Source organism: Camarhynchus parvulus, chromosome 3, assembly GCF_901933205.1.
Source record: "Camarhynchus parvulus chromosome 3, STF_HiC, whole genome shotgun sequence".
Classification (NCBI taxonomy): Eukaryota; Metazoa; Chordata; class Aves; order Passeriformes; family Thraupidae; genus Camarhynchus; species Camarhynchus parvulus.
Genome location: NC_044573.1, coordinates 29,481,020 through 29,504,878, shown reverse-complemented (window position 1 = coordinate 29,504,878; position 23,859 = coordinate 29,481,020). Strand labels below are relative to the sequence as shown.

Genomic DNA, 23,859 nt, shown 5'->3' with positions numbered 1-23,859 from the left:
AATATAGGTGCTTTAGTGCTGGTTTAGTTCTACCAGTCAGTGCAGAGCGAATAAAGAAGAACAGTAATATGAATCTAGCACAAAGCAGATCCAGAGCCTTCTTTTGCTAGGAAAATAAGTATTATAAATCCTCAAGATTTACACATCGTACTTCTGCCGGGACTGACCTGTGCCCCGTCTTCAACTTAAAAACCAAGCTCTGATCTGAGCCGCGTGCAGCTGCGCAAATTCAGGTTATAAATGGATAATTGCATTCACTATTATTAAACCTAATAAAACTTGGACGTCACGAACAGCATGAAGGTCACCAAAATGCTCAAGCCTGAAGAGATTCAGAGTAAAATAAAATAAGAAGCTGAGAAGGTGGGGGACGGGATCGCAGAGGCGCTGCCTCCACTTTTTTCTTTCCCTTTTGCTCCCCAACACAACCGTCGGCGCTCCCGCCTCCCAACACCGGCCCGTCCACCCGCGGCGGCTCCGCATCTCCGTCGGGCGGGGCCGGGCCGGGCCGGGCCGGGCTGTACCTGGGCCGGCCCCTCCCCGCCTCCGCCGCCGCTACAAAAGCGGCCTCGGAGAGGACAGCGCGGCCGCCGCCGCTCGCTGTGCCCGGCGCAAAGCCTCGCCGGGCCCCCGCGCATGGGGGGCCGCCCCTGGACATGCCCTCCTCGCCGCTCGGCTTCGCTCTCCTGCTGCTGGCGGCCGCGGGAAGGTCGCTCTCGGTGAGGCGGGTGAGTGCCGGCCCCTGCCCCGCGGTGCCGGCCCGGCCCGGCCGGGCGCCCTCAGGGATCCCGCGGGGGCTGCGGTGCCGCCGTGCCCGCGGCTCCGGGAACGCCTCGAAGAGAAGTCAGAAGTTTCAAACCCGTCACTTTTCGGGCGCCCCCGCCGACACTTGCAGCACAAGCGGCACCGGCGGGGCTGGAGCGCGGGGAATTCTCCGTGCGTGGGTCCCGTGCAGGAGCCGCACGGGCGGCACCGCCGGGGGCTCGGCGGGCGGGCGGGGGCTTGGGGCGAACGCAGCGGAGGAAGGAAGCGGAGACGCTGCTGCGAGGGTATTGCCCTGGAGGTAATGCTCCCCCCGGCATAAACCCACAGGAAATAACACGCGTGTCTGTAATGGCAAACAAACGTAGTGCCGTGGGAAAACCAGAGCGGGGTCCTGGCGGGGGATGGCAGGGTCGGCTGTGACACAGCGTTGAGGGTGGGAAAGCAAAATATAATCCGTGTGAAAAGCAAGAGCAGGCAGTGGGGAAAAGGGAATGGGCCGGGGAAGGGATGATGGACGGAGAAGGTTGGCTGTGGTTTGGTGAACTGGGGACAGCGAGGCAAGAGAGACTGATGGGGAGGGATGGGGGTTACAGCATTGGGGTGACAGCAGGAGGCTCTTTCATAGCGAGAGCAAGGACGGGCTCAAAGCTGGCGTTGTGGGCTGCAGAGGTCAAGGAAAGGACAGCATATCTGATGATGGACCAAATACACTGTCCAGTTTCTTGCCAGTTGCTAAAAGCTTTTGGGGTTACAGGTTTCTACAGTACAGCACTAAGAGGATCTGTTTAATACTAAACTGGGTATAAGCCTCTAGGGTTGTCTAACACATTGGGTTTTCTTGGTGAGTTTGTTTTACTTGCTGTCTACTTCAGGCCCTTAAAGGTGCAACAGACAAAATTTGCTGTAGGAAAAATTCCAGTTCATTGTTAAGATGATCAAACACTGAAACAGGGGCCCCCTGAGAGGCTGGGGAGCTTCCATCTGTGGAGGTATTTGGTATTTGACAGGCTAAATCCCTGAGCTACTTGAGCTTTGACCATAGAGAAAACTAATAACAGAGCTGCCAGCATTAGAGAATCAAAGTGAAGTATATTTCTGAACCAAGGGGCCTTCTTTACCTGGATGAAGAACTGGGAGCAGGTGAGAAGAAAGAGGCTTCCATGGCCTCAACACTATAACTTCAGTCGTGCAGTAAAACAAGTACTTTTATAACCTTTTCTGACACTAGAGGGTCTTATCTGACAACTTCTCTAGAGCAGTGATTGTGCCTGTTGTGTGCTGAAAAACTGAATGAAGTACTCTGCTCAGTCATAAGTATGAGACTTTGGCTATCTGAATTATTTTCTCAGGTTTAGTTTAGAATAGTGTTAAAGGTGGTATTTAAAGGAAACTGAAAATAGCACTGCACAGTCAATAGCAGGTAGTAGAATCTGTGAAAGACAGGTGTGAGAGGGAAGGCAGAGCGATGTGATACAGAGTTGAGGGAAGAAGAATTTTATTGGTGCTCTGACTAATGTTTTACTTAGACTTTCTCTCCCTTCTCCCCCTCAAACAAGTGAGGAAGGGAAGAAGGGAAAGCTGAGAACATACGTAGAAAGAAGAGGAATTTTAGTCTGGAGTTTTTATCTGAGGTGGTGCTGCTTATATGCCATCATCTTAAATGCAGGGTGATGGGTAATTCCTAGGTCTGGATCTTCCTTACAACATTGAGGGTAGTGAAATGACCAAGAGCTGGTAGCACATGGCTGCATTGCAGAATCTCATTACTGATGACAAGCTTGTGTCCTTTCTCTGTTTGGCCTTGAGCAGTGATGCCCTGCTGCTGAGAGAGCTGACCGGCAGCTGGTCACTGGTTCACTGCCATCCAGCCTTCTCTTGGATTTGGATTTCAGATCCTGCTTTTCTATGTAGTACTTTTGCTCAAAGGTTTGATAAGATAATCTCAAAGAAGTAGTTTAAATGTCAGTGAAGCGTAAGAAAGAGCTGTGCCACCGCTGTGATTTGGGAGGTCTTGTTCTTCAAACTACCCTGCTTTTGTTTTTGAGGATGAATGGAAATAACAGAGGTAGTATGGGTAGAAGTATGAACAGATGAATTCAGTAGAAATGCTATAGATACTTTGCTCTCCTTACCTCTTGTTTCTGAAGTGCTCTGGTATGGGAATAGAAAAGCATGCAGGTAAATATCAACATTGAGTGTGGGGGTGTGTGTGTATGCTACTGGTGTTCTCAGTTACTGTTTTGTTACTGAGGCTTATTTAGATACAGCAGCGAGCTGTTCTCCCGATCAGCAGCAGGGCTTTGTTAGGTTGCAGGTGTTAGGAGCACGTTTAGTTAGTTACTGCTCATTGCTCACCCTTCTGAAGCCTGCCGTGGCTGCTTTCTAGTTCTGCATGCAATATCTGCTTCTTTACCATGGGTGTATAGGATTGGATATTTGTCTCCAGGAGGGCTACTTTTGAATCCTGATAAGCTTTGAGAAGATGCAGTGTGAGGGGGGAGGTTTTAAATGCCTTGTTAGTGTGCTGTACTCTGCCCTTGAGGGCATGGAGGTCCCCAAAGTGTCTGCATGCCCCAGCCCAGGCTTGCAGGACTGTGCCTATTTTGACTTCTTATCTTCTGTTACATGTCCTTATGCTGAGAAAACTGAACTATGGTTCCTGACTACCACTGTTCTGTAGGTCTGCTCCGTAGTTCTTTAGAAGTCATTAGGGTGGGAAAATGACTGTAGATAGAGCTTGTCTGAGAAACAGAAAGAGAAGTGAACCTATAAACTGGTGACCTCTTGCAGAAGTGAGGATGGTGAGTTGGATTGCATCTTGGTTAGCTGGATAACCAAAGGGTTATTCTTACACCAACTGGGTAAAAACCCCTCCATTAATTGGTTGGCTGGAGGTTCTGAGTTACTCCTTTACTCCATTTTCTGCTCTCAAAAGCTTCACAGAACTGTTTTTTGATCTTTTTTTGTTGCCTGCACTCTGAAAATCAAAATATGCTACACCAGTGTCAGCAGTACATACTGGCAGAGGTGTAGAAAGCAGTGGAGGAAAGGGTGGACAAGGTCTGACACTGGGCCATCTTGCTGTAGTTATTATTCAAGGATACTTGGCTAGCCTCTAGGTAATGGGCTGCTTTCCCAGGAATATGGCCAAGTTGTTAAAAACTTAGTATTTGTAGGCTGCTTAAGTTCATTACTATATTATCATGGTGTAAACTTAAATTAGATTATTGTATTATATAATTTAATGCAAATTAAATTGCTATCCCAAGTGACTAAAACCTTTATGTATTCATAAAATAATGTGGGATTTTCTAGGTTTTTTTGTATAGAAAACTCTAATTTTCTGGAAACTTGATGAAGTTACAGTGTGCGTGCTGTAAATCCAGATGGCCTGACATAGCAAATCTGATGATACAAATTAATAAGATACTTGTTACAATATCCCAAACATAACTATATTGGGGGGGGGATGGGAGTGGGGATTACACATGGCATTTTAGGCTCAAGGAGTCTAGGACAAGGGCATGTAGTGACAGGATGAGGGGAAATGGCTTCAGACTGAAAGAGACTAGTTTTAGGTTAGATGGTAGGAAGGAATTCTTTACTGTGAGGGTATTGAGGTGCTGGAACAGGCCCAGAGAAGTTGTAGATGCCCCATTCCTGTCAGTGCTCAAGGCCAAGCTGGATGGAGCTTTGAGCAGCCTGGTCTAGTAGAAGGTGTCCCTGCCCACAGCAGAAGGGCTGGAACTAGGTGGTCTTTAAAATCTCCTTCAACCCATGGTTCTGTGATCTCCAAGGGCCAAAGGAAAGGACTGTATTTCACACAAGAGAACAGTGACTTGGCTCTTGGCATTGTTCGAAAGCTCTGATGTCTGTTCCAGGAAAGTTTAGTGAAACAGCTCTTAAATCCTTCCCCCTATTTCTGTAGCTGTATTATATCCATCACTTTCCCGCCCCCCCCCAACCTAGGAGACAATCTGAGAGTTTGGACAATAGTATTTGAGGAAAAGCGCAGACAGATAGGGCTGGGCATGGAAGGACAGATATTATGGCTGCACAAGCACACGGCTCTATTCTCAAAGTGAGATGGAAGTGATGGAGCTTTGCAAAACTAAACCTCCTGCACTCTAAAAGCTGTGGCTCTATAGCTGAGGTAAAGTTCAGTGAAACTGGGCCTGATATACAGAACATAAACAGTTGTCTGCCTTCTGTCAGATTCTTAAAGGTACTGGCTCATATCCTGTTTCTGTGAGCCTGTGTAAATAGGGCTTTAATTTGCCGCATTGAGTGATTGCCAGTTACTTGAGAGGACACACCAGGAGCTGTTATCTCTGAAATCACAGGGCCTTCACTAGTTTTTCACTTGGAAACAGTCCTTTTCAAAACTGATTGTTTCCTTCTGCAGTGCTGTAGGGAAATGAAGGCTGTTATATCTTCTTTCATGAGCAGCTTTTGCGTTTCTGTGATAAACCAGTGTATGTACTGCCACCAAGGCTACCTGCTCAAGTTTCCTTGTACACTACATCAGTTCTGTTAGTTTGTGTCTTAACAAAAGTGAATGTACACAATAGCAGGTATGTCTCAGTTTTGAAAAAAAAATTGTCAGCCAAGTAGACAAGAGACCTTTTATTTAAGCCCTACAATGTTGTTTTCTTGTGAGCTCGAATTAAAACATCAGGCAGGAATTCATTTCATTAAATAAAACTTTCTAACCTTGCTACTGAAAAAAGACAGAATTTATTGCTTGCATCCAATGCTTCCCATTAGCAGAGGGATAGGGTAAGCAGTATCTAGGGATCTCTTGTTTGCCAAATAGAAGGTAACCCCTTCAAATGTCATAGTTTCATATCCAGTAAATTTGAACTTGCGAAGGGGGATAAAAAGTTTGGTGGTGGTGGCTGAATACTGTTCTTTGATGCCTTGTTTTGTTCAGTGTTGGAAACTGGTATTTATGAATTTCAACCACGCTGGGCTATGATTGCTGCATTCCAGTATCCCTTGCCTTGGTGTGAATGTGGGGGAGCTTAGGAAACATGTGCTGATCTTCACAGGCAGAAGGACAAGAAACTTCCAAAAAAGTTGCAGAGGCATAACGATCTATTGTTTGTAAACATAAACATGAAAAGCCCACTGCTTCCACTGCTGAAGGAATGTAAATGGGTCTACTCTTACTGCCAGAGATATGGACCCATGCAAAAGGAAACTCCCTGCATTTGACTGGGACTTCAGTAAGCCTTTAAGACAGTATTCCAGGGATAGAGTGTGGCACATCTTTGTGGAGGAGAACCTGATTAGATTTCTACCAGTTGCCCTCCCCACTTATCTTTATGGTCTTGTCTTCCCAGAGAGACTAACAACTGCCACTGCCTCTGATGTACCTGAATAAATTGACACAGGTTGCTGAAGTGGGGCCGTGATAACATGAAGAGCTCTTTCCCAAATGTTTACGTGAAACCTTGTGAGCAGCCCCTGCCCCAAGGTCAAATACAGCTTCTTAATAGTCTCATAAATACTGCAGTTATTGTATAGAGAAAACAGGGGTTTAATTTAATTGAGTGAACAATCAAAAAATATGGTAACTGTGTAGAGGAAATTGTAGTTTAGACGTGAAAAAGAATATTTCCCTCAGCTGGTCATTTTATTAACTACATTTTATTGCTGTTTCACCATAACTGATTGTTAATAGATTGCTGTATTAGTGTAGTCTGGTATTGACCGCTATTTTTCTTGCAATTGATTGAACTTCATTGTTAGTTCACCTTCTCGCCATCTTTCTCCTCAGTTGTTTTATGCTGCCTTTTAGAATTACCATATTTTTGTCTTAGGCTCGTCTGGTCATTGAGCTCATCTGCATTCACCTGTTCTGTTCTTGCCTTGTCCCACTTGTGCACATGCCCTGCCACTCTCCCAGTGCCTTCTCTGATAAGTTCAGGTCAATTTTTGAAACTTGCATTCTATTATTATTGCATAGTTGTTTTACCCATGTGCTTTCTGCTGCACTGTACAACAAGTTCAGGAAAAAGGACCTGCTTTCTTGTTGTGCCTTGGAAGCAGCTAAAGAGTTGGGACCTTTGTAGAAGAACCATTCTGCATGTGTGAAACTATGAATCCTTTGAGCACAACTTAGAAGCTTGTGACTCTTGTGGTGTCCTGCCTTTTTCCACTCTCTTCTGGATCTTTAGAGAACAAGTGAGCATGAGTTAGCTTGTCATCTAAATTTTGTTGTAATTGGGGCATATCTGCTCACATCTTACTGTTGTTCAGTCTCATTTTTCCCTGTCCCTTCTGTAAAACTGCACTGCTTTTCTCCTTCTCCCCCACCTCCCCAGCTGCCCCTCTCCCTTCTCTGCATTAAGCCGTTTCTTTGTTAGATTTAATGAGTTTAGGGCAAACGGGAAGGGAGATGTGGGGTGTGTATATGGGCACATCTGCACAGGGCAATCTCTGAAGTCTTGCTCCTTTTAAGACTTTCATTTCTGACTAGGATGCTTTGGTAACTCCTCTGACATCTGCAGTTCTGATGCTGCTCAGTACATCAGTCTGGAAGCTGAATCACACTGAAAGGCCTGGTATCAGGTAAACCAAAACACTTGTGTGAGCAGCCTGAGGGAGAGTAGTGCTGTCCTATAAATCCTTCTCTAAACGGGAAGAATGGTGACCACTGAGACTTTTGCATTGAGTGTGTCTCTGGTGCAGGGCAGAATTGTATGGAACTCTCCTCTTACACCACAGCATGTGGTTTTGGCAGTATGAGTAGGCTGATACTTGCTGTTAGGTGTGGACAAGCCAAAAACAGGTGAGAAGTTCAGCTGCCAGAAGAGCTGCTCTGGCTCTGCTTAGGGTGGGTATTTGTCTGGCACTTTGAAGGGCAGTCCAGCTACCTGTGAGCACCATGTATGTGCTGAAGCAAGCTGAGGAATGGATGTCAGGCCTTACCCTGATGTCTACCAAGCATTCAAGAGATATACAAAAGTCATTTCAATGAAATGGGTGGATTGAACCTCTTAAAACCAGGTTATTTCATGATATGTAGTATTAATCTTCATTTTCCTCTGAGTTCTGCTAACAGTAAACTTTTATATATTATAGGAAACAACTATGTTCTTTCTTTTGCTAATATTCCTACTCCCATTCTGCTCTGTAGGTATCAGCACTGCTCATGTTGTGGTCATATTCATCCTTATGTATTATTTGATTGTGAAAACTGATTTTTTTTTTTTTGCTTAAAGCATATTCCAGTTGTCAAATTGCAGCCCAACTTCTTTACAACTGAGTTCCAGAGACTTTATTTCTTATATAACCAGACTGAGTCAAATTTTGCATATGCTCATCTCTTTTAGCAATTCAGTCTTTCTTGACATCTGAAAGAAGCCCTTATAAAATGAGTGTAATTGGACTTTATGACAATATAGGCTGGGACTGGGGGACATAAAGGAGAGATGGCAAGTAGGTGACTTCTCAACTGCAGCAATGAGGGTACAGTTCTCTAAGAACCTTATAGAGCAAATAAATCAGAGGATTACTTCATTACCTCTGGTGGGTGTCAAAACCTGTGACCACCTTCAAAACAACACAAACAAATCAAAGTGAACTTGAAAATCACTCTAAAATAGAACTGAACGTCTAAGGGATTCTAGAACATCACTTTTTTTAATTTGAAGTTTGCTGTGGCTCTATAAGGCATTAGGAGGAGAGTAGGTGAGGGTATGGTATGTCCCTGCAATTGCAAAGATCTTATCACCAAGTCTTTAATGTTTTTCAAGATGACGTAGTCAGCTTTTTATGGGGAGCAGAAAGGACAAACGGTTTGTACTCAGTTAGATGGGAAGACTGTTTTTAACTCACTTGTTACATTTGAGGTCATGTATACACAAAGCATGCAGGAAAACATATGATGTTCATGTTAGGAGGAGCCCTGGTGGATGTGACTTAATATTTTGTTCTGTGCTGCAGTTCATCTCTAAAGCCCCAATGCTGGGGAAGGCTTGGAGACGTTAGAATAACTTTCTCTTGACTTCTGCCTAGTATCTTCCTGTGATATTTGTCTCTTTCCTGGCTTTTCATTGAGCAGATAATAAATCCTAGGTGCAGTGTGCTGTGTGTATTGTCAGCACCCCAGCAGGTGTTTTTGCTCTCTGCTAATATATTACACATAAAGTAATGGCAGAAGACTTTCTGCCTTTGGGTGTTTGTTGCTTCTGCAGGTGCCTGGTAGAAATTCTGAAGCATGGACTTAATGTAACTACTAAGCTGTGGTGTAAAAAGTAGTTCTTGTTACCTTTGAAATCTGGGAGAGACTGATGTGCCTGGTATCTGCAGTCCTCTTTCACAAGATTCATTTCCTGACATGCACAGGCTCCTGGAAATGCAGTAGTCTCTTAGTAGATCTTCTTCAGGATGGAAATTGATAACCTTGTTTCTCCTCTGACATGTCTGGAGTGTTGTACAGAAGCTACTGAAGAGTTGCTGTAAGTTGTCTTGATATGTAGAAAGGGTTGGGTGTACAGAAGCATTGAAAAGTACCAGGTGTCTTACTTTGTCTAATTGGAGGGGGAAAACCAGGAAACTCAAGAGGCTTGCTTTATGGATTACAGAATGTTCTATTCAACAACTACTTTATGAAATTATTCATTTACTCAACCCAATATCATCTTTGTGTTGTTCAGGCTCAGAGTAGCAGCTTGAGAGCTGGAATAGGGTGGCAAAGTATCTGTCATGTTTGCAAAGTCCAGAAACATGTTGCCTTTATGGCTGGCTGTGATTTCTCTACAGACTGATCATCGTGCTGAAGAGGTCTGTACATAGAAATTTGCTTTTTGTGCCTTTCAGAGAGCATGAGAACATAAGTGTCAGTGCTTGAATTTTTCACTCTGCTTCAGTATGTGAAATAGAATGGCAAGCATGAAGTGTGAGGGAAGCATCAATATCTAGGAGGGTAACAGCCTGTCTCCTATGCCCCAAAATCATCAGAGGTGCTACTGCTGTTGTGGAGGGAGCCAAACCCTGTAAAGCACTTACACTTCTTCCTAAGTCACCTCTAAAAGGATATTGGTAGAGCTGTGGATGGGTTGCAAATAAGACATACAGCTGTGTATCACTAGATCAGTGATAATCACTTGGGTCAGTCTCCATCTTCCTCCTTCAGTCCTATTCCTCCCAAATAAAATTGTTCTACTATACAAAGTGTGTTATGCAGAATGAATTAAGCTTTTAGGTTTTATCCCTTGGGATGGGAAAATTAAAGGTGTAGTATTTAGTCTAAATTATTTGAAATAGCAGTTGGTCTTTGCTTTTGTCAGATGCTGTGATGCTCTCTAATATACTGCCCTTTTCATTACCGTTTCTTAATGAAGACAAATTCATCAAGTACCATTTGAAATGCATGACTCTAAGAATAACAAAAAGATCCCATTCCTTTTAAACTCAGTGACACTGCAGGCAGAGTACACTCTGGAGAAAATAAAAAAAAGAGAAGACAGGATGCTATTATGTGCTGTTTACAGTGACACTGTTATAAATTGCACAGCAAATAAATTAAGATGCGTTTGCAGTGGACTTCTTTCAAAAAGCCCTAAATCCTTAATATGTATGACCTCTCTAAATGAAATACTAGAGCATCACAGATGGCATGGATGGCTTTCAGATATAAAGGTCGTCAGAAACATCCTGTTCAAACAGTATTTCAGAAAGTGAAATTCCAACACATTTATTGTTGTGATAGATGTGCTTTGAGCCTAGATGTTGGCAATCCTCTTTATTAGTCGAATTGAGTGAAGTTGACACAGGAAACTTGAAAAACCTGCATTCAGTTGCACTCAGCTTTGCTCCCTATGGACTTCCAAGGGGCAGCAATTTTATCTTTTAATTAACTACATTTAGAGGAGAAACTTGTACTAGAAGAAAACTGTAGAATAATAATTCTATAACTATTCAGTATGCTCTGTATTTGTTCATTGCTCTTTGGGGATTAAGACACCTGGTAGTAATGAATGAGGCTATTAAAGCTTTGTAAAATAAAACTGATTTTATTACTAATAAGATGTAACGATAAAGGAATGTTAGCTTAATAGTTTGAACTCCTAACTTAATGGCCTTCCAATAGTAGAGATGGTTTTAAATTGCAGGAAACAAAGCTGGAGTTGGAAACTGCGTTTCTCGATTTCTTACTTGTTTTGCTACCTAAATGACATTGGAACCATAGAATGGCTGAGGTTGGAAGGAGGTTCAACCTTCTTGCTCAAGCAGAGCCACTTGGTTATTTATTTATGTAAGGTAACGTCAATGCCAATGGGTCACTGAGCTGTCAGAGCTCTGTATTTCCTGATCTGTTTTCCTACTTGTTGCTTATGCTAAATGATTGGTGGGTCAACCTATAATGGTTGAATGAAGCTTTTGTCTTGTTCCTTGCTCCTGCCTTCTTTTGCACTCTGCCACCATTCATCCATCTTAATTAGCTATAAACTGAATTTTCTGTGGTATTTCACCAATCCAGGCTTTTTTTTTTTTTTTGAGGTGAAAGCTCTAATAAGTCTCTGTCCAGTAGACTTAAATTGGATTGGACTCAAATAGACTTTTACAAGATCACATCAACAATTAGACATTGGGTAAGGAGATGGGCAAATGAGTACATAGATTAATCTCTTCCCCTACATATTAATTCTAAAGGAAGCTCTTATATTAGTAGACTGTTAATTTTCTGTAAAAGAAGCCTTGTGTTAGTGCAGCTTTGACTTCTGCTTGGTTTTTGCAAAAGGGTGTCACGGACTTTACAAGTGTGAACAGCAGTCTCATCTTTAGACCTTGACTGTGATCTTCCAGGATGCTCTTCCTCTTCCTAGAAGGATGATAGAGAAGGGTTTTGGAGTGGGGGTTTTTTGTTTGTTTGTATTTTCTTGAGGGCTGTGTGTGGTGTATTTAGGGAAACCATTTGAAAACCCAGTCAGAATAAAATGTTTTTCAACAGAAAATTAATTCCTGTGTCAGGATGGGGGGGATGTATGTGCTTCCAGCTGCAGGAAGCAGTTGAGGGTCCCTTTTTGGGATAGGACTCAAACTTCTTTACATGATGAGAGGAGAATGTGGGGAGCAGGCTGTCCATCTTGTTGCTGTAGTAGTCGTGGTTAGTCTGAGCAATCAAGGGAGAGGTGCCACCCAAGGCAGTGGTTATTGGTGACAAGGAATCTGCCTGACCGTAACCCGGGGTTCACTCATAAGTTTTCTTTTTGGCTGATACAGTGTTTGTGCTTTCAAATAAAGACTTTCTTCCAGAACTAGAGAATGGAATAGTCAGGTGAGAAAAGAAGCAGAGGTGTCTCAAGATTTGTGTTGTGTCTTTTTAGTCCCTCATCAAGTCTGGTGGAACATCTTGTAGCTGATGATGAGAAATGCCTGGATTTGGGCCTTGGGAAAGTGTTTCCTTTTTTCTTTGACTATCTTGTATGGAAAGATTTACAGTTTCAGACTCTTATTATCTTGCTCTCTTCATTTTAGGGAGATTGAGTCAGGTGAGTAACATTTCTGTGGTTTTACATATTAATTATTGAGTAGGGAAATGGATTACAGCATTGCCTTACATTTTGCGTAGGAAGTAAGAGCTGTTGTCACTCCTGCTATTAGAAATGTGTGTGTGTGAAGATAATCCATTTTGGTAAGATGACCCCTTCCAAATACCTGTTATGGGGAAGGAGTAGTAGTGCTTTCTTCTGTCTGCACTTAATTCACCAAGTCTGTGTGTTTGAATACTAATATGATGGGTGCCTTGGAAGGATCTGTAATAGCTACAGAAAGCAGTGGAGGACAAATTGCTTTTTATATTGAGTTGAGGCTGAAGGACTGTGTTTGTCTGAAAATGTTCTCAGTTCCTGTATAATTGATTACTGGTGGAGAAGGGGTTACAGCTGCGCAGAAGAGATCTTCATCAATGAGACTGTTTGTAGTATTAAACCCTACAGTCTTCAGAGCCAGACACTTAATAACAAACCAAGCTGTCAGTTGGTGCTACACATGCTACTGAGGGAGCTTGAAGGCTGTAATATTGGGAGAACAAAGCTAATGTAAACATCATTTATAGTTCATGAGGTTAACTTTCTACTTGCTCAAGCTTTCAATGATTAGTTTCTTTCACGTCTGTGTTTTGTATTGCCTGTTGTGTGTGGAGTTCTGAGGTTCAGCAGCTTAGTTCACAACTTTGCTTTAAGCTTTCCAAGTTGTGTTTTTTTCTCTGTCTTTGAAAATACTACTTAGTTTTTCTTTAACAGAAGGACTTACAGTTCTCTTTAATCGTGACTTTGCCATTATGGCTGAGCTGCTTAGCATAATGCTTAACTAAAGCCTTAAAGAAAATTCACATTTTTGAGTAATTCATTAGTATGCCTGTACTGTATGGGGAAGGAGAGAGAGCTTTGTATTGATAGATCAAGGAGAAACTAAATTTCCAGTTAGTGTGCTGGAAAGAACTTGGATAAAAATATTGAATTCCAAATATTTTCTCTTACCCCCAAACTACATCTGATATGGTGATCTTTATGTTGATGGTACTTTATGGCCTTTGGAGTTTTTTGGTTTGTTTTTAATTTATAGCTCTTCTTATTCATCCCTCTTTCTTCTTTTTGGTCATGCTGGAAATATTTGGAGCAAAACCAAATTGTGGAAAAAACAGATTTATTATATTGTCCAAAGTATCTGTATCCTGCTCAATGGACAGCTGGGATCAGCACAGAAGAAAAGTGTTATGTGAAAGACAGCATGGGCAGCAGACTATGTCACTGGGAAATGAGGAGATAATTTCATAGCAAATTTTGTAGCAAGCTTGGAGCGCTGTCAAGTATGGGATGACAGGCAGCAGACATGGAAATATTCAGCTTTCACTCCCATTGAGATCTAAATGCTTCGTGCTTATTTTGCAATGCTTATCTTTTATTTAGTTTTATGATCCAAATTGGAAAATAAACTATTTGAACAGTTGGGAATGGAGAGTGTCAGCCTACTTTGGTCTTGACTAAATCATTTTCTCTTTAGCTGCCTTTTCCCTCTCATCTGTCTTTTCCTCCACCCTGGCGCCTTCTTAAGTTTTTGACCATTTCTGGTCCAAGGAATCTGACAAGAGAAATGTTCTATGGGTTAGTGTCCTTTCCATTAAAAGTTCTGGTAGAAACAAAGCAGACAAGCTGGCCTGTCTGCTGTGTGTTTGTCTGCTTGCCCAAGCTGCTCATCTAGCGGGCCTCTCTAGGGAGCGTGTCCCAGCTGTGGCCAATGTTGTCTTCCTGTCCTCCATGTAGTGAGTTACTGCCTTTTTTGGCTGTGTTGTTTCCTCCCTTGAATTCCATGAAATGGATACTTCTGAACAACTTAAGATGGAGACTTTTGGAAAGTTCCTGCCACCCCACCAGTTTTTTATATAGCGATTAGCCTGCGGAGATTCTGGGATCACCTGGAGCCTCACTATATTGTAGTGATGAGCATTTGTTTCTTTTGTTTTTGAAAAGCCAAAAAAACTTTTGTCTATTTCCCCCTCCTTTTTTAAACACTCTATATATCTGAATGATCTATCATTTTGGAGACGGGAATTGTGAAGGATTTAACCTCACTGTTGCTCATGTCAATAATTGGAGACTGCTGTACAAAGGATGTTGCAGGAGGTTTTCATGCACAAGTAGTTACTGCATCTGAATAAATTCTGGTTGCCAAAGAGGAGGAGGATGCATCTTAGTGACCTGAACAGAAGCTGTTCCTGCAGGTTGTTAGAACACAAGGTTTTCTATGTTTCTGCCATTTCCAGCCTGTTTTTGGAGCTGTCATTTCCTTTCTTTTCTACTTAGTACTTTTAATTCTACCTGGGTAATAAGTGTTTTTACTTATATAGTGATGTTTGAGCAGAAGTTCTCATACGGAGGCTTATTTACCTGTTTTAAATCTAAGTGTTTCAGTGAACTTTCTGCTGTCATAATCTACAATGCTAAAGCCAAAAAGATGCCTGAGGTTGAAAAGGGCCTGTTGTCTGCAGTACAGCAATGTGCTACTTTGGTAGCTGCAAGGAACAGATGTATTTTTTGGGGCAAGGTGTTCAGGCATGAAAGCTTTTACCAATCTCTAAAAGCAAATGTGATCTACAGCCCTGATACTGCAGCACTCCCATCTACAGATTTTGACTTGTTTACCCAATTAATTCCTTCAAACTGGAGAAGTAGAAAAAAGAATGTAAGGTACCATCTGCAGCTGCAAAGTTGAAAGAGTAAAAATTGCATGAAAGGAAAACATTATCATATAAAAAGCACAAGTATTTTTAACTTTGAAGAGGTAGTGATGCTGATAGTGTCTCCAATTCCTCCAGCTCTGCAGATGTCTTCTCAGAACTTAAACTGTTCTGGTAAGAAATGGAAGTGGTAGCTAAAATAACTTCATTAGCTGTGTATAAGGAAAAGGTAAGGAAGCTGATGGCAACAAGTACAAACCAACAGTTTCAAAAATGCTAATGAAGATAAAATTGTCTAACAAGTCTGCATAATCTGAGGCTAAGGACAAACTGGCTCCTTTATCAGAAACCAACTTAGTGGCAGTGGGGTGGAGGAGCCTGGAATTTCCTTTGCTGGGCTCCACAACAGTGTGGTGGTACGTAGTGGTAGCAGTTTATGAAAAATTCAATTTCTGTTGGCTTATACTAGTCACTCTTAACTGTTTAATCTGATATGCATCTACCTGTTTTGTGAAAAGACTGAAAAGTTATTTAACCTCATAAATATTAACCAACCTGTTATCTTGGGAAAATTGAGTCAGATACAATTTTTATTACTTCAGGTACATCTTATTAATTAAAACTATTGTGACATACTTCATGTTTTGCAAGGTGTAGTTACTTTTAAGCAAAGTCATTTGTATGGTTAATTTAACTCAGACCAGAAAGAAGTGAAGAATTTGATACTGCACGTGATGAACCACAGTAACAGCTAGCCTAAGAGTGCAGTGAGTTCTTGGTCACTTGGAGTCTTCAGGTCAATATTAGATCTGTTTCTGAAGGGTGTTTTCTGGTCAAGCTGGCACGTGTAAGATGATGCAGCAGTTGGTGGAAGGCTCTAGAAGGTGCTATGTGGGAAATTGATGAATTTATCACGAGTCCTTTGGCTTCAAGGTCACCTTGGTTGCAAAAGGTGAAAAATCACAAGGTGTATGGTAGGGAGTGTAGATGAGGAAAATTTAGGGGCTATTTCTTCAATTGTTGAAGTCCTCAAGTCTTTGCTTGTTTTGAATAACACTTGACTCCTGGCTTAACATTTTGGTACTGGTAATTCATTTTATGTGCTATATAGGATTTTACTTACTCTACTCACTTCTAAGTTGATGGATAATTAAGATTGTCCTTATGTCTCATTGGGAGCTGTGCTGCGTTTGTTTCTGCTTCAGAGCAACACTTAGCCTGTCAAATATTTTTCCTGTTTAATTTTGCCTCTGAGAGTAAGGCTGTTTGGCTTGCAGTGCTGATGGTATGAGTGAATCATAAGGCCTAAGGAGACAAGGGGAGGGAGGCCTGGGGAGAGAAAATCACCACCTTTGTTTGGGCAAAGAGAAACCACTGCTTTGAACAGCAGTGCTGGCTTATGCTGCTTTAAATGCTGATAGTTATGCTATAAGATGACCCAGTGCTTCAAAAGTACATTTTAAAGGTGGACTGAGATGAAAACATAAACATAACTTGCGGAGCAGGTTCAGTCAGAGGGAAAACTTTTCCTCTGAAAATACATGTTGAGCCAAGTCTCTGCTATTTGAATTTCTAAGTTTTTTCTCTAGCATCTTCTCTGTGAATGTATTCTGTTCCTACAAGTGCTGTTTGATTTAAGGTTAGTGTCAGAGGGGGAAATGTGTAGCTGTGAAACTACTAACATGGAACGAGTTTAATTCCTTTTAGTGACCTATCCATTTTCAGCTTTATTACTGCATGGTCACTGCTTCCCTCAGTGCTGTTAAAATTGGAGCTGGGTGGAGGGGAAGCTTTGTGCTCAACTTCACCTTCCTAAAAATGAGTAATTTGGAGACTTGACTGGAGGGGTGGCTCTCTTCTGTGTTTCCATTTGTCCAGCTTACTTGAAGCTCTCTGCATGTTTTTCTTTGCTTGCCTTACCAAGTTGCTTCTCCCTTGGGATTTATCCTGTCTCTTGCTTTCTGAAAACCAGTGTGCTTACTGCTTTAGCAGCAATCTTCCTCTGCTGCTTTATTTTGAAGGTGTCCCCAAGGAAAAGTGGCAAGAAATGGAAGTCCTGTCAGCTTTAACATCAGCACAATTCAAGTTCACTTTTGTAGCTTAAGCCACAATCCTCTTCAGCTGCATACACCTTGGGGAGAGTAAGGGAAGGAAAGAAGGAGTGAGGTGGAGGCAGGCTGATATATTTGGAGAGTTATGGCTGTCGTTCAGGCTGGCTACTGCCCACAGCAGACCTGCTGGACTGAAGGCTGTGCTGACTGACTGAAGTAAAGAAGTAAGATCCAGCCCCAGGACTGGTGAGGATCGTGCACAAAGAGAATATACTGATTTCCCATGTATGGAGAAAATGATCTAATGAGATCCCAATTGATGAAAATGAAAGCGTGCTAGAAGTGGCCGGAAGATGGGGTAGGGATAAACTTTTGAAAAAATAGAAGTTAGGTCTTACCTCCGAGTTCCTCTCTTCTGCTGCTGTCTGGGGACAGAATCATTGTAGCTTGTGGGATTGTCTTGCAGAGGTAATGCATGGATCCTTTGCTACTGATTCAGCTGTAGCCAGAGATCCTGGCACTGACTGCACAAGAGGGACTGCATATTAGTATTTGAGTGTTTGGTATGCATGGTTAATTCAGCAGATTGGAGGAATCTGATCTGAATAACCTGAGCTGACTCCTGTAGCAATAGGGTGGTTCATAAGTTGCTTTGCAGTCCTAGAGTAAGGAAAGTCTGTGATTCAACTTGACCTGTCTGTACTTCTGTAGTCAGCTCCCTGGCTCAGAGGGATTGCAGGAAAGAGAAGTAAATCTCTTCTGGATGAATTTGTCAAGTACTTTTACTTTTTTAGGATTTGGAAAGCAAACAGATGACGTCTGGAGAATGAGCTTTGCTGGCGGAACTTCTGTATGCTCTGCTCTCAAATGTGTCCTAACTGTGGACGAAAGCACTGGCCATTTGTAAAGGTGCTACATATAACTGCCTTGGCAGGGACAAGCCATACAGCAGATAATTTGGACAGTGAACCTTGAGCCACTGTGACAATGAGCTGCTGAGGGAGTTAATTTGCATTTGTTAAAACCAAAATAAACTGCTGCCCTCAACTAGGACTGGTAAAAGCAATACAGATTTGATTGCATTCTACTCTGGCAATCTCTAAACGATAGTAGATGCAGAACCCATGAAATTGTAAACTGAAGTTTGTGGGTTTGTGTGTGGTGTTGTTTTTTAAATAGCTTTGTGGTGATTGTTTTTCTATTGAGTAATTTTTTTAACTGGACAACTCTGTTTATAAATAAAAACGTGTAGATGGGAATGCTTTCAGTGAGAAGAGGGGTTGTGAAGATTAGTGTGTCTGATTTATTTGGTTGGAGTTTTTTTTTCCTTTTTGTTGAACTGATTGCTGTGATGAGATGACAAATTGGTGGCCAGGCTTAGAGTGTTAAAGGATTTGTGATCTTGGAAAAACTAGCTACACTTTGCGCCATAGCGCTTTGAGAAGGGTGACTGGTAAACAGTCATTTGAAAAGTTGGGGGAGCTTAACTCTGTTGGGATATTTTGGTACGGAAAGTGGAAAGATTTAGAGTTTTTCCTTCCTGGTGAAAATACAGATTATTTACAATGAAGTGATGTTCATATGTTCTTCTGTGGTAACTTCTTTTAGCTTGGAAACTCAAATGTTGCAATTCCATGGCTCTGTGGAACTGCCAGCTCAGTCTGTCCCTCTGCTCAGCCAGCACTGGGACTGTCCAGTTGCTGGCTGGTACAGAAAAACCAATCTGTTATAAGCATAAGATAAAGATCCTTTTAAATGCACTTGGTTCAGTATGTCCTAAAGAACCAGCTTAACTAATTGCATTGTAAACCTCAGCAAGAGGAGCCAGAAGTCCAGCTTTGACAGATGTTCTTTAATTTTTTTTGCTTGAGCAGCTTAGAGATGAGTCAGTTGCCCAAATGTAGGCATCTAGAGTTGCTCAAAATTTTTACAGTATTCAAGACCCTGTGTGGGACTAATTGATATGATGTAGAATATAGGGGAATCCTGTACCTCTCTGTAGGTGTGGCAGGAGACAACATGAGGGATGCATCTATGTTAAAGGGAACTATAGGTACCTGTGACCAGGCATCTGAATTCCATTCTAAACCTCCTTGGCTTTTTCCAGTTGTATATATCCCTCATTTTTTCTCTATTCCATTTGACAGTGCATGATTGTGATGTCCTTCAGGGATCTGTATTGGGACCAGTAATTTAAATACCTTTATTAGGGAATGTAGTGGGATTGAGTGCACCCTTGGCAGGTTTGCAGGTGGCACTAAGCTGAGTGGAACAGTTGATGCACTGGAGGGAAGGGGGGCCATCCAGAGGGACCTTGTCAGGCTTGAGAAGTGGGTCTGTGTTCAACAAGGCCAAGTGTGAGGTCCTGCACCTGATCAAGAAAATCATCAGTATCCATACAGGCTTGGCAAACATGGATTAAGAGCAGCCTTGCAGATAAGGACTTGAGGGTGCTGGTGGATGAGAGGCTGGACATGAGCTGGCAGTGTGCGCTCAGAGCCCAGAAACCCAATTGTATCCTGGGCTGCATTCAAAGCAGCACGGCCAGCAGGGTGAGGGAAGGGGTTTTCTCCCTGCTGTTCTTGTGAGATCCCACCTGGAGTGCTGCATCTAGCTCTGGGGTCCCCAAAAAATGAAAGAAATGGACCTGTTAGACTGGGTCTGGAAGAGGGCTGTGGAAGTGATCTGAGACTTCTACAAGGAAAGGCTGAGAGCCCTCAGATAGTTCAGCCCAGAGGAGAGAAGGTTCTGAGGAGATCTTATGTTGGCCTTTCAGTATTTAAATGGGGCTTATAAGAAAGGTGGAGGGAGACTTTTTACCAGGGCTTGTAGTGTCATAGGACAAGGTTTTAAACTAAAGCAGGGTAGAATGATTTTAGATAGAAAGAAGAAATTACTTTGTATGAGAGTTAATATGGTGAACCACTGGAACAGTTGCTCGAAGAAGTTGTGTGTGTCCCATCCCTGGAAGTGTTCAAGGCCAAGTTAGATTGAGCTCTGAGCAGCCTGATCTATGTGAAAGATGTCCCTGACCACAGCAGGGATATTAGAACTAGATGATCTTAGAATGATTTGGGTTGAAAGACATTTAGTGATTCTGTGTTGCTAATGAATGAAATGCTGAGTTGCTCTTCCAGTAGCCTAGGCTGAATTCTGTTTCTAAATCTGTGAGAGTATATATGAAGTTCTGATCTCATTTTCCAATTTATAGCATCTGCTCCTCCTGTAGTGATCTTCAACTCTGCCTTTGTTCATTCCTTGATGTTTGTAAAGCTATATCTTGTGTATCTTTCTAAAAATACATGCTAAACTATTATGGTTTGCTTGCTCTGTTGTATGACTACATCAATAAAAGTCCTCTGCTAAAGAGCACTTCCAGATTTGCAATGCACTGTAAAATCTCCTTGTATGATAATGTAATTCTCATGAGTGCTGTGTGCTGTCTCCCACTAAAATTGTTGGATTGCTTTCTTCTCTCCAAGAGTTTGAGAGTTATAGTTGCTTTTGAATTTTGCATTTTTCTTCTGTCCCTCTGCATAGTTTCTCAGTAATTTTCTTCTGGCATTTTTGAGTGGCTCATGTAATACATCCTTGACAGGAGCACTTACCAGGACAGATGAAAGACATTGTAATGAAAATAACATTTTCTGGTAACAGCTGCTGCCAATCTGAATGTGTTCCTCCCTCAACAGTGAGCATGTGGATTCATGGGTCCTACAGTCACCCAAGACAAAAATCTTTCCAGCTTTGAGAAGTTCTTCATGGGACAAAAGAGCTCTTCAGGTAACTGTTCTTGTCCCAGGTCTGTCCATCACTGAAGACACAAACAATAGAAACTTGAACCCTATAAACACAGGTTGGCACCACATTTTCAGACTATCTTACTTGACCTACGGGAGTTTGATTTTATTTCTTTATTTCTCTAGAAAGTGATGCTAAATTTTGTAGCATGCTGGAAATACTAGGCTCTACTTTATTCACTTTATTTTGAAACTATATACTATGCAAGTTGATTTAGGTCTTTAAAAGTTTGCTTTGACATCTATGTCTCTGAATGCCAAATACTTTCTCTTGATCCAGAAAATTACAGGGCCAAGAGATATTTTTCTCATTGAGATGCACCTTGTCAAAACAAAATTTTCAGGATTGGGAAAACTGGTTATTTTCAAAGCACGAATGAAAGATCCCAGGACAGACCTGGAGTGTTTGGTCCTGGAATGGAAACCCTTGTGGTTAGGACTGAACTCTCCTGCCTGCTCAGACAGTTTGTATTTGGAATGACTGGTGGAACAATCAGTCAGCTGAACTGGGAGCTCCCTGTGCAGAAGTACCAAGAAATAGGAATTTGCCTCAAATCAGTTTTGGTTTTGTTCTTTACAACGGCTTATCTGTGATTCTGTGCAGAAGCATTCTGCATTTCTAGACCTTTAGGAGATGCCTGTGCTTATTCTTTTTTCCTTAATCTAGTAAGAACAGATCTTAAGAATGGAGGGGGTGGGAGATGGGGATGGGATGGTGGTGATAAGTGCCCTTATAGGTACTATTATGGGCTGCTGTAGGATTGAGCCCAGCAAAACCTTCCTTCCTTCCTTCCTTCCTTCCTTAGCTGTGCAGGTATATAAAAGAGAAAAGAAAAAGGCAGGAAGGCCAGGATGAGGCACTGTGTGGTGCAGTGGTCTTTTTCATCTGAGAGAGAAATGCTGAGATTCAGCCACTGGTTTAAAACAAGCAAAAAGAACAACAGCAACAAACACCACCAAAAGAGAAAGAAATCTGGGCTAAGCAGATCTGAAGAGGCAAACAGAGAAATGTCTTTTCTGTGTGTTGATCTGTGTGTCTAATGAGTGCTTCCTCTTGCAGCTGTGAGTTCAAAAGCTTGATGTCATGGAACTAGAAGTCAGTGACAGAACAGAGGGCTTTCCATGCTTGGACAGATGGTGAAACACTGTTCTCAAGATTTGCCTTTATCGAAGTCCTGAGACTTTTTGTTTTTCTTCAAGGACTTAAAAGTACTAAGCTGCTGCAGCCTAAGGGCAAGAACAGCTGGCAGGTGTCACCAGGGAGTTTCTCCCTGAATTCAGTAGCTCCCTTTGAGGGAACTCATTTTTTTGCTTTTCAGTAGCAAGGAGGATGCTGAAAGATTTCTTTTTCTGACGGTCCTGAGCTTCTGAAATAATTGGTTCATTAGTAACTAAGGAACAGAAGCATTTACAGGAAAAGCTCCTAGAAGCTGGCTTCCCTCTCAAAGATAAGTTGTTTTGATCCTGTTTGTTTTTTCTGAAGGGTGAGGAATTTGTACAGAGTGATCCAACCACTGATGAAATATCTTGTAAAATATGAGTTGGGAAGCATAATTAATATTATATCATCTGATCAGTCAAGCAGCCCTACAGAAGGGACTGAGAGTAATGACTTTATCTCAGAGGGTCACTTAGTGTTGCATAATGTCAAATGACTACATTAAACTTGACACTGGGCAACGTAATGTGGGAAGAGAATGTGATAAATACAGAAATCTAGGGAATGTCAGTCCTGAAGTATGATCTAATTTATCGTCTCTTTGAAAGGATACCTTTAATGGTACTTCTTTTGAATTATCTATAGTAGAGGCATCATTTTTTGATGTACCTTTTCCTCCTTTGGCATAGCTTCAGTTCTTAAAGGAGAATAACTGGACTGTGAGATGTTGCACATAATGGATTTAGATTAAGTTATTATACAGAAGTTGAACTAAGTAGTTACAAAATTGGGTTGAATATCATCTCTTTGGGAGAGTGACGGTTGAGCAATAAAGCTTCTCCCACACTAACACGCTTCCAGAATGTCTTTGGTCTTCGAGAAGCATTGCACTTGAAGGACTGATCCTCAACAGGATTGTTTTATAATGGGGTGAACAGTGAGTCAAAGGCCTCTGTTAATACCAAGTTCAGTACAGTACATTTCAGTAAAGCTTTGGATACTGTCTCTCATGGGATCCTTCTGGACAAAATGTCCAGCTCACAACTGGATGAACACATCATGCAATGGGTGAGCAACTAGTTCATGGGTCAGGCACAAAGGGTTACAGGGAACGGGGCTGGCATCCAACTGGGGGCCTGGCACTAGCAGGTTCTGCAGGGCTCTATCTTAGGCTCTTCAACAATTTCAAAAACAACTTGGACACAGGACTGGAAAGGGATACTAAGCAAGTTTGCAGACAGTACAAAACTGGGAGGAGCTGTTGACACACTTGAAGTCAGAGAGGCCCTGCAGAGAGACCTTGATAAACCAGAGGGCTGGGCAATCACCAGCCATGTGTAGTTCAACAAGGGAAAGTGCCAGATTCTGCACCTGGAATGGGGAAACCCTGGATTTGGGACAGACTGGGGAATGAGATGCTGGAAAGCAGTGGCACAGAAAGGAACCTGGGGCTCCTGGTTGATAGCAAGCTGAAGATGAGTCAGGAGTGCCCTGGAAGCCAGGAAGGCCAAGTATGTCCAGGGAGCATCAGGCACAGCATCACCAGCCAGGCAAGGGAGGGGAGTGTCCCACTCTGCTCTGGTGTATTGATGCAAACCTATGGCTTATGTTACCTAAGTGATGATTTTTTAACAGTTGTATTCTACCAGAAAAAATGTTACAAGTCATAACAAGCATAAGGCTTGTGATGTGTAGTCTTCACCTATCTTGGACTTTGTTGCTGTGCTGATCCTGAGCAGAATAGCCTTGAAATAATGGCTTCCTTTGGGCTTTTCAAAAAAGGGCTGTGAAGTTTAAAAGTAACTCACCACTGCCCTTCTGAGCTAAAAGGCAGTAAATATAATCTAAATCCTTTTCTCATGAGGTAGATATCCCAGCATTACTATCCAAGGG

The 23,859-nt window shown here is 42.2% G+C and overlaps 1 protein-coding gene across 1 annotated transcript in view; it reads left to right on the top strand.

Annotated features, from left to right (window-relative positions):
- The first annotated feature begins 602 nt into the window (after window positions 1-602).
- GLP1R (glucagon like peptide 1 receptor) overlaps window positions 603-23,859 on the top strand; it is an 81,042-nt gene continuing 57,785 nt past the window's right edge. The window contains exon 1 of the mRNA XM_030945811.1: window positions 603-728. Coding sequence (XP_030801671.1) covers window positions 657-728 — 72 coding nt within the window. The 5' untranslated portion in view covers window positions 603-656. The remainder of the gene's footprint in view (window positions 729-23,859) is intronic.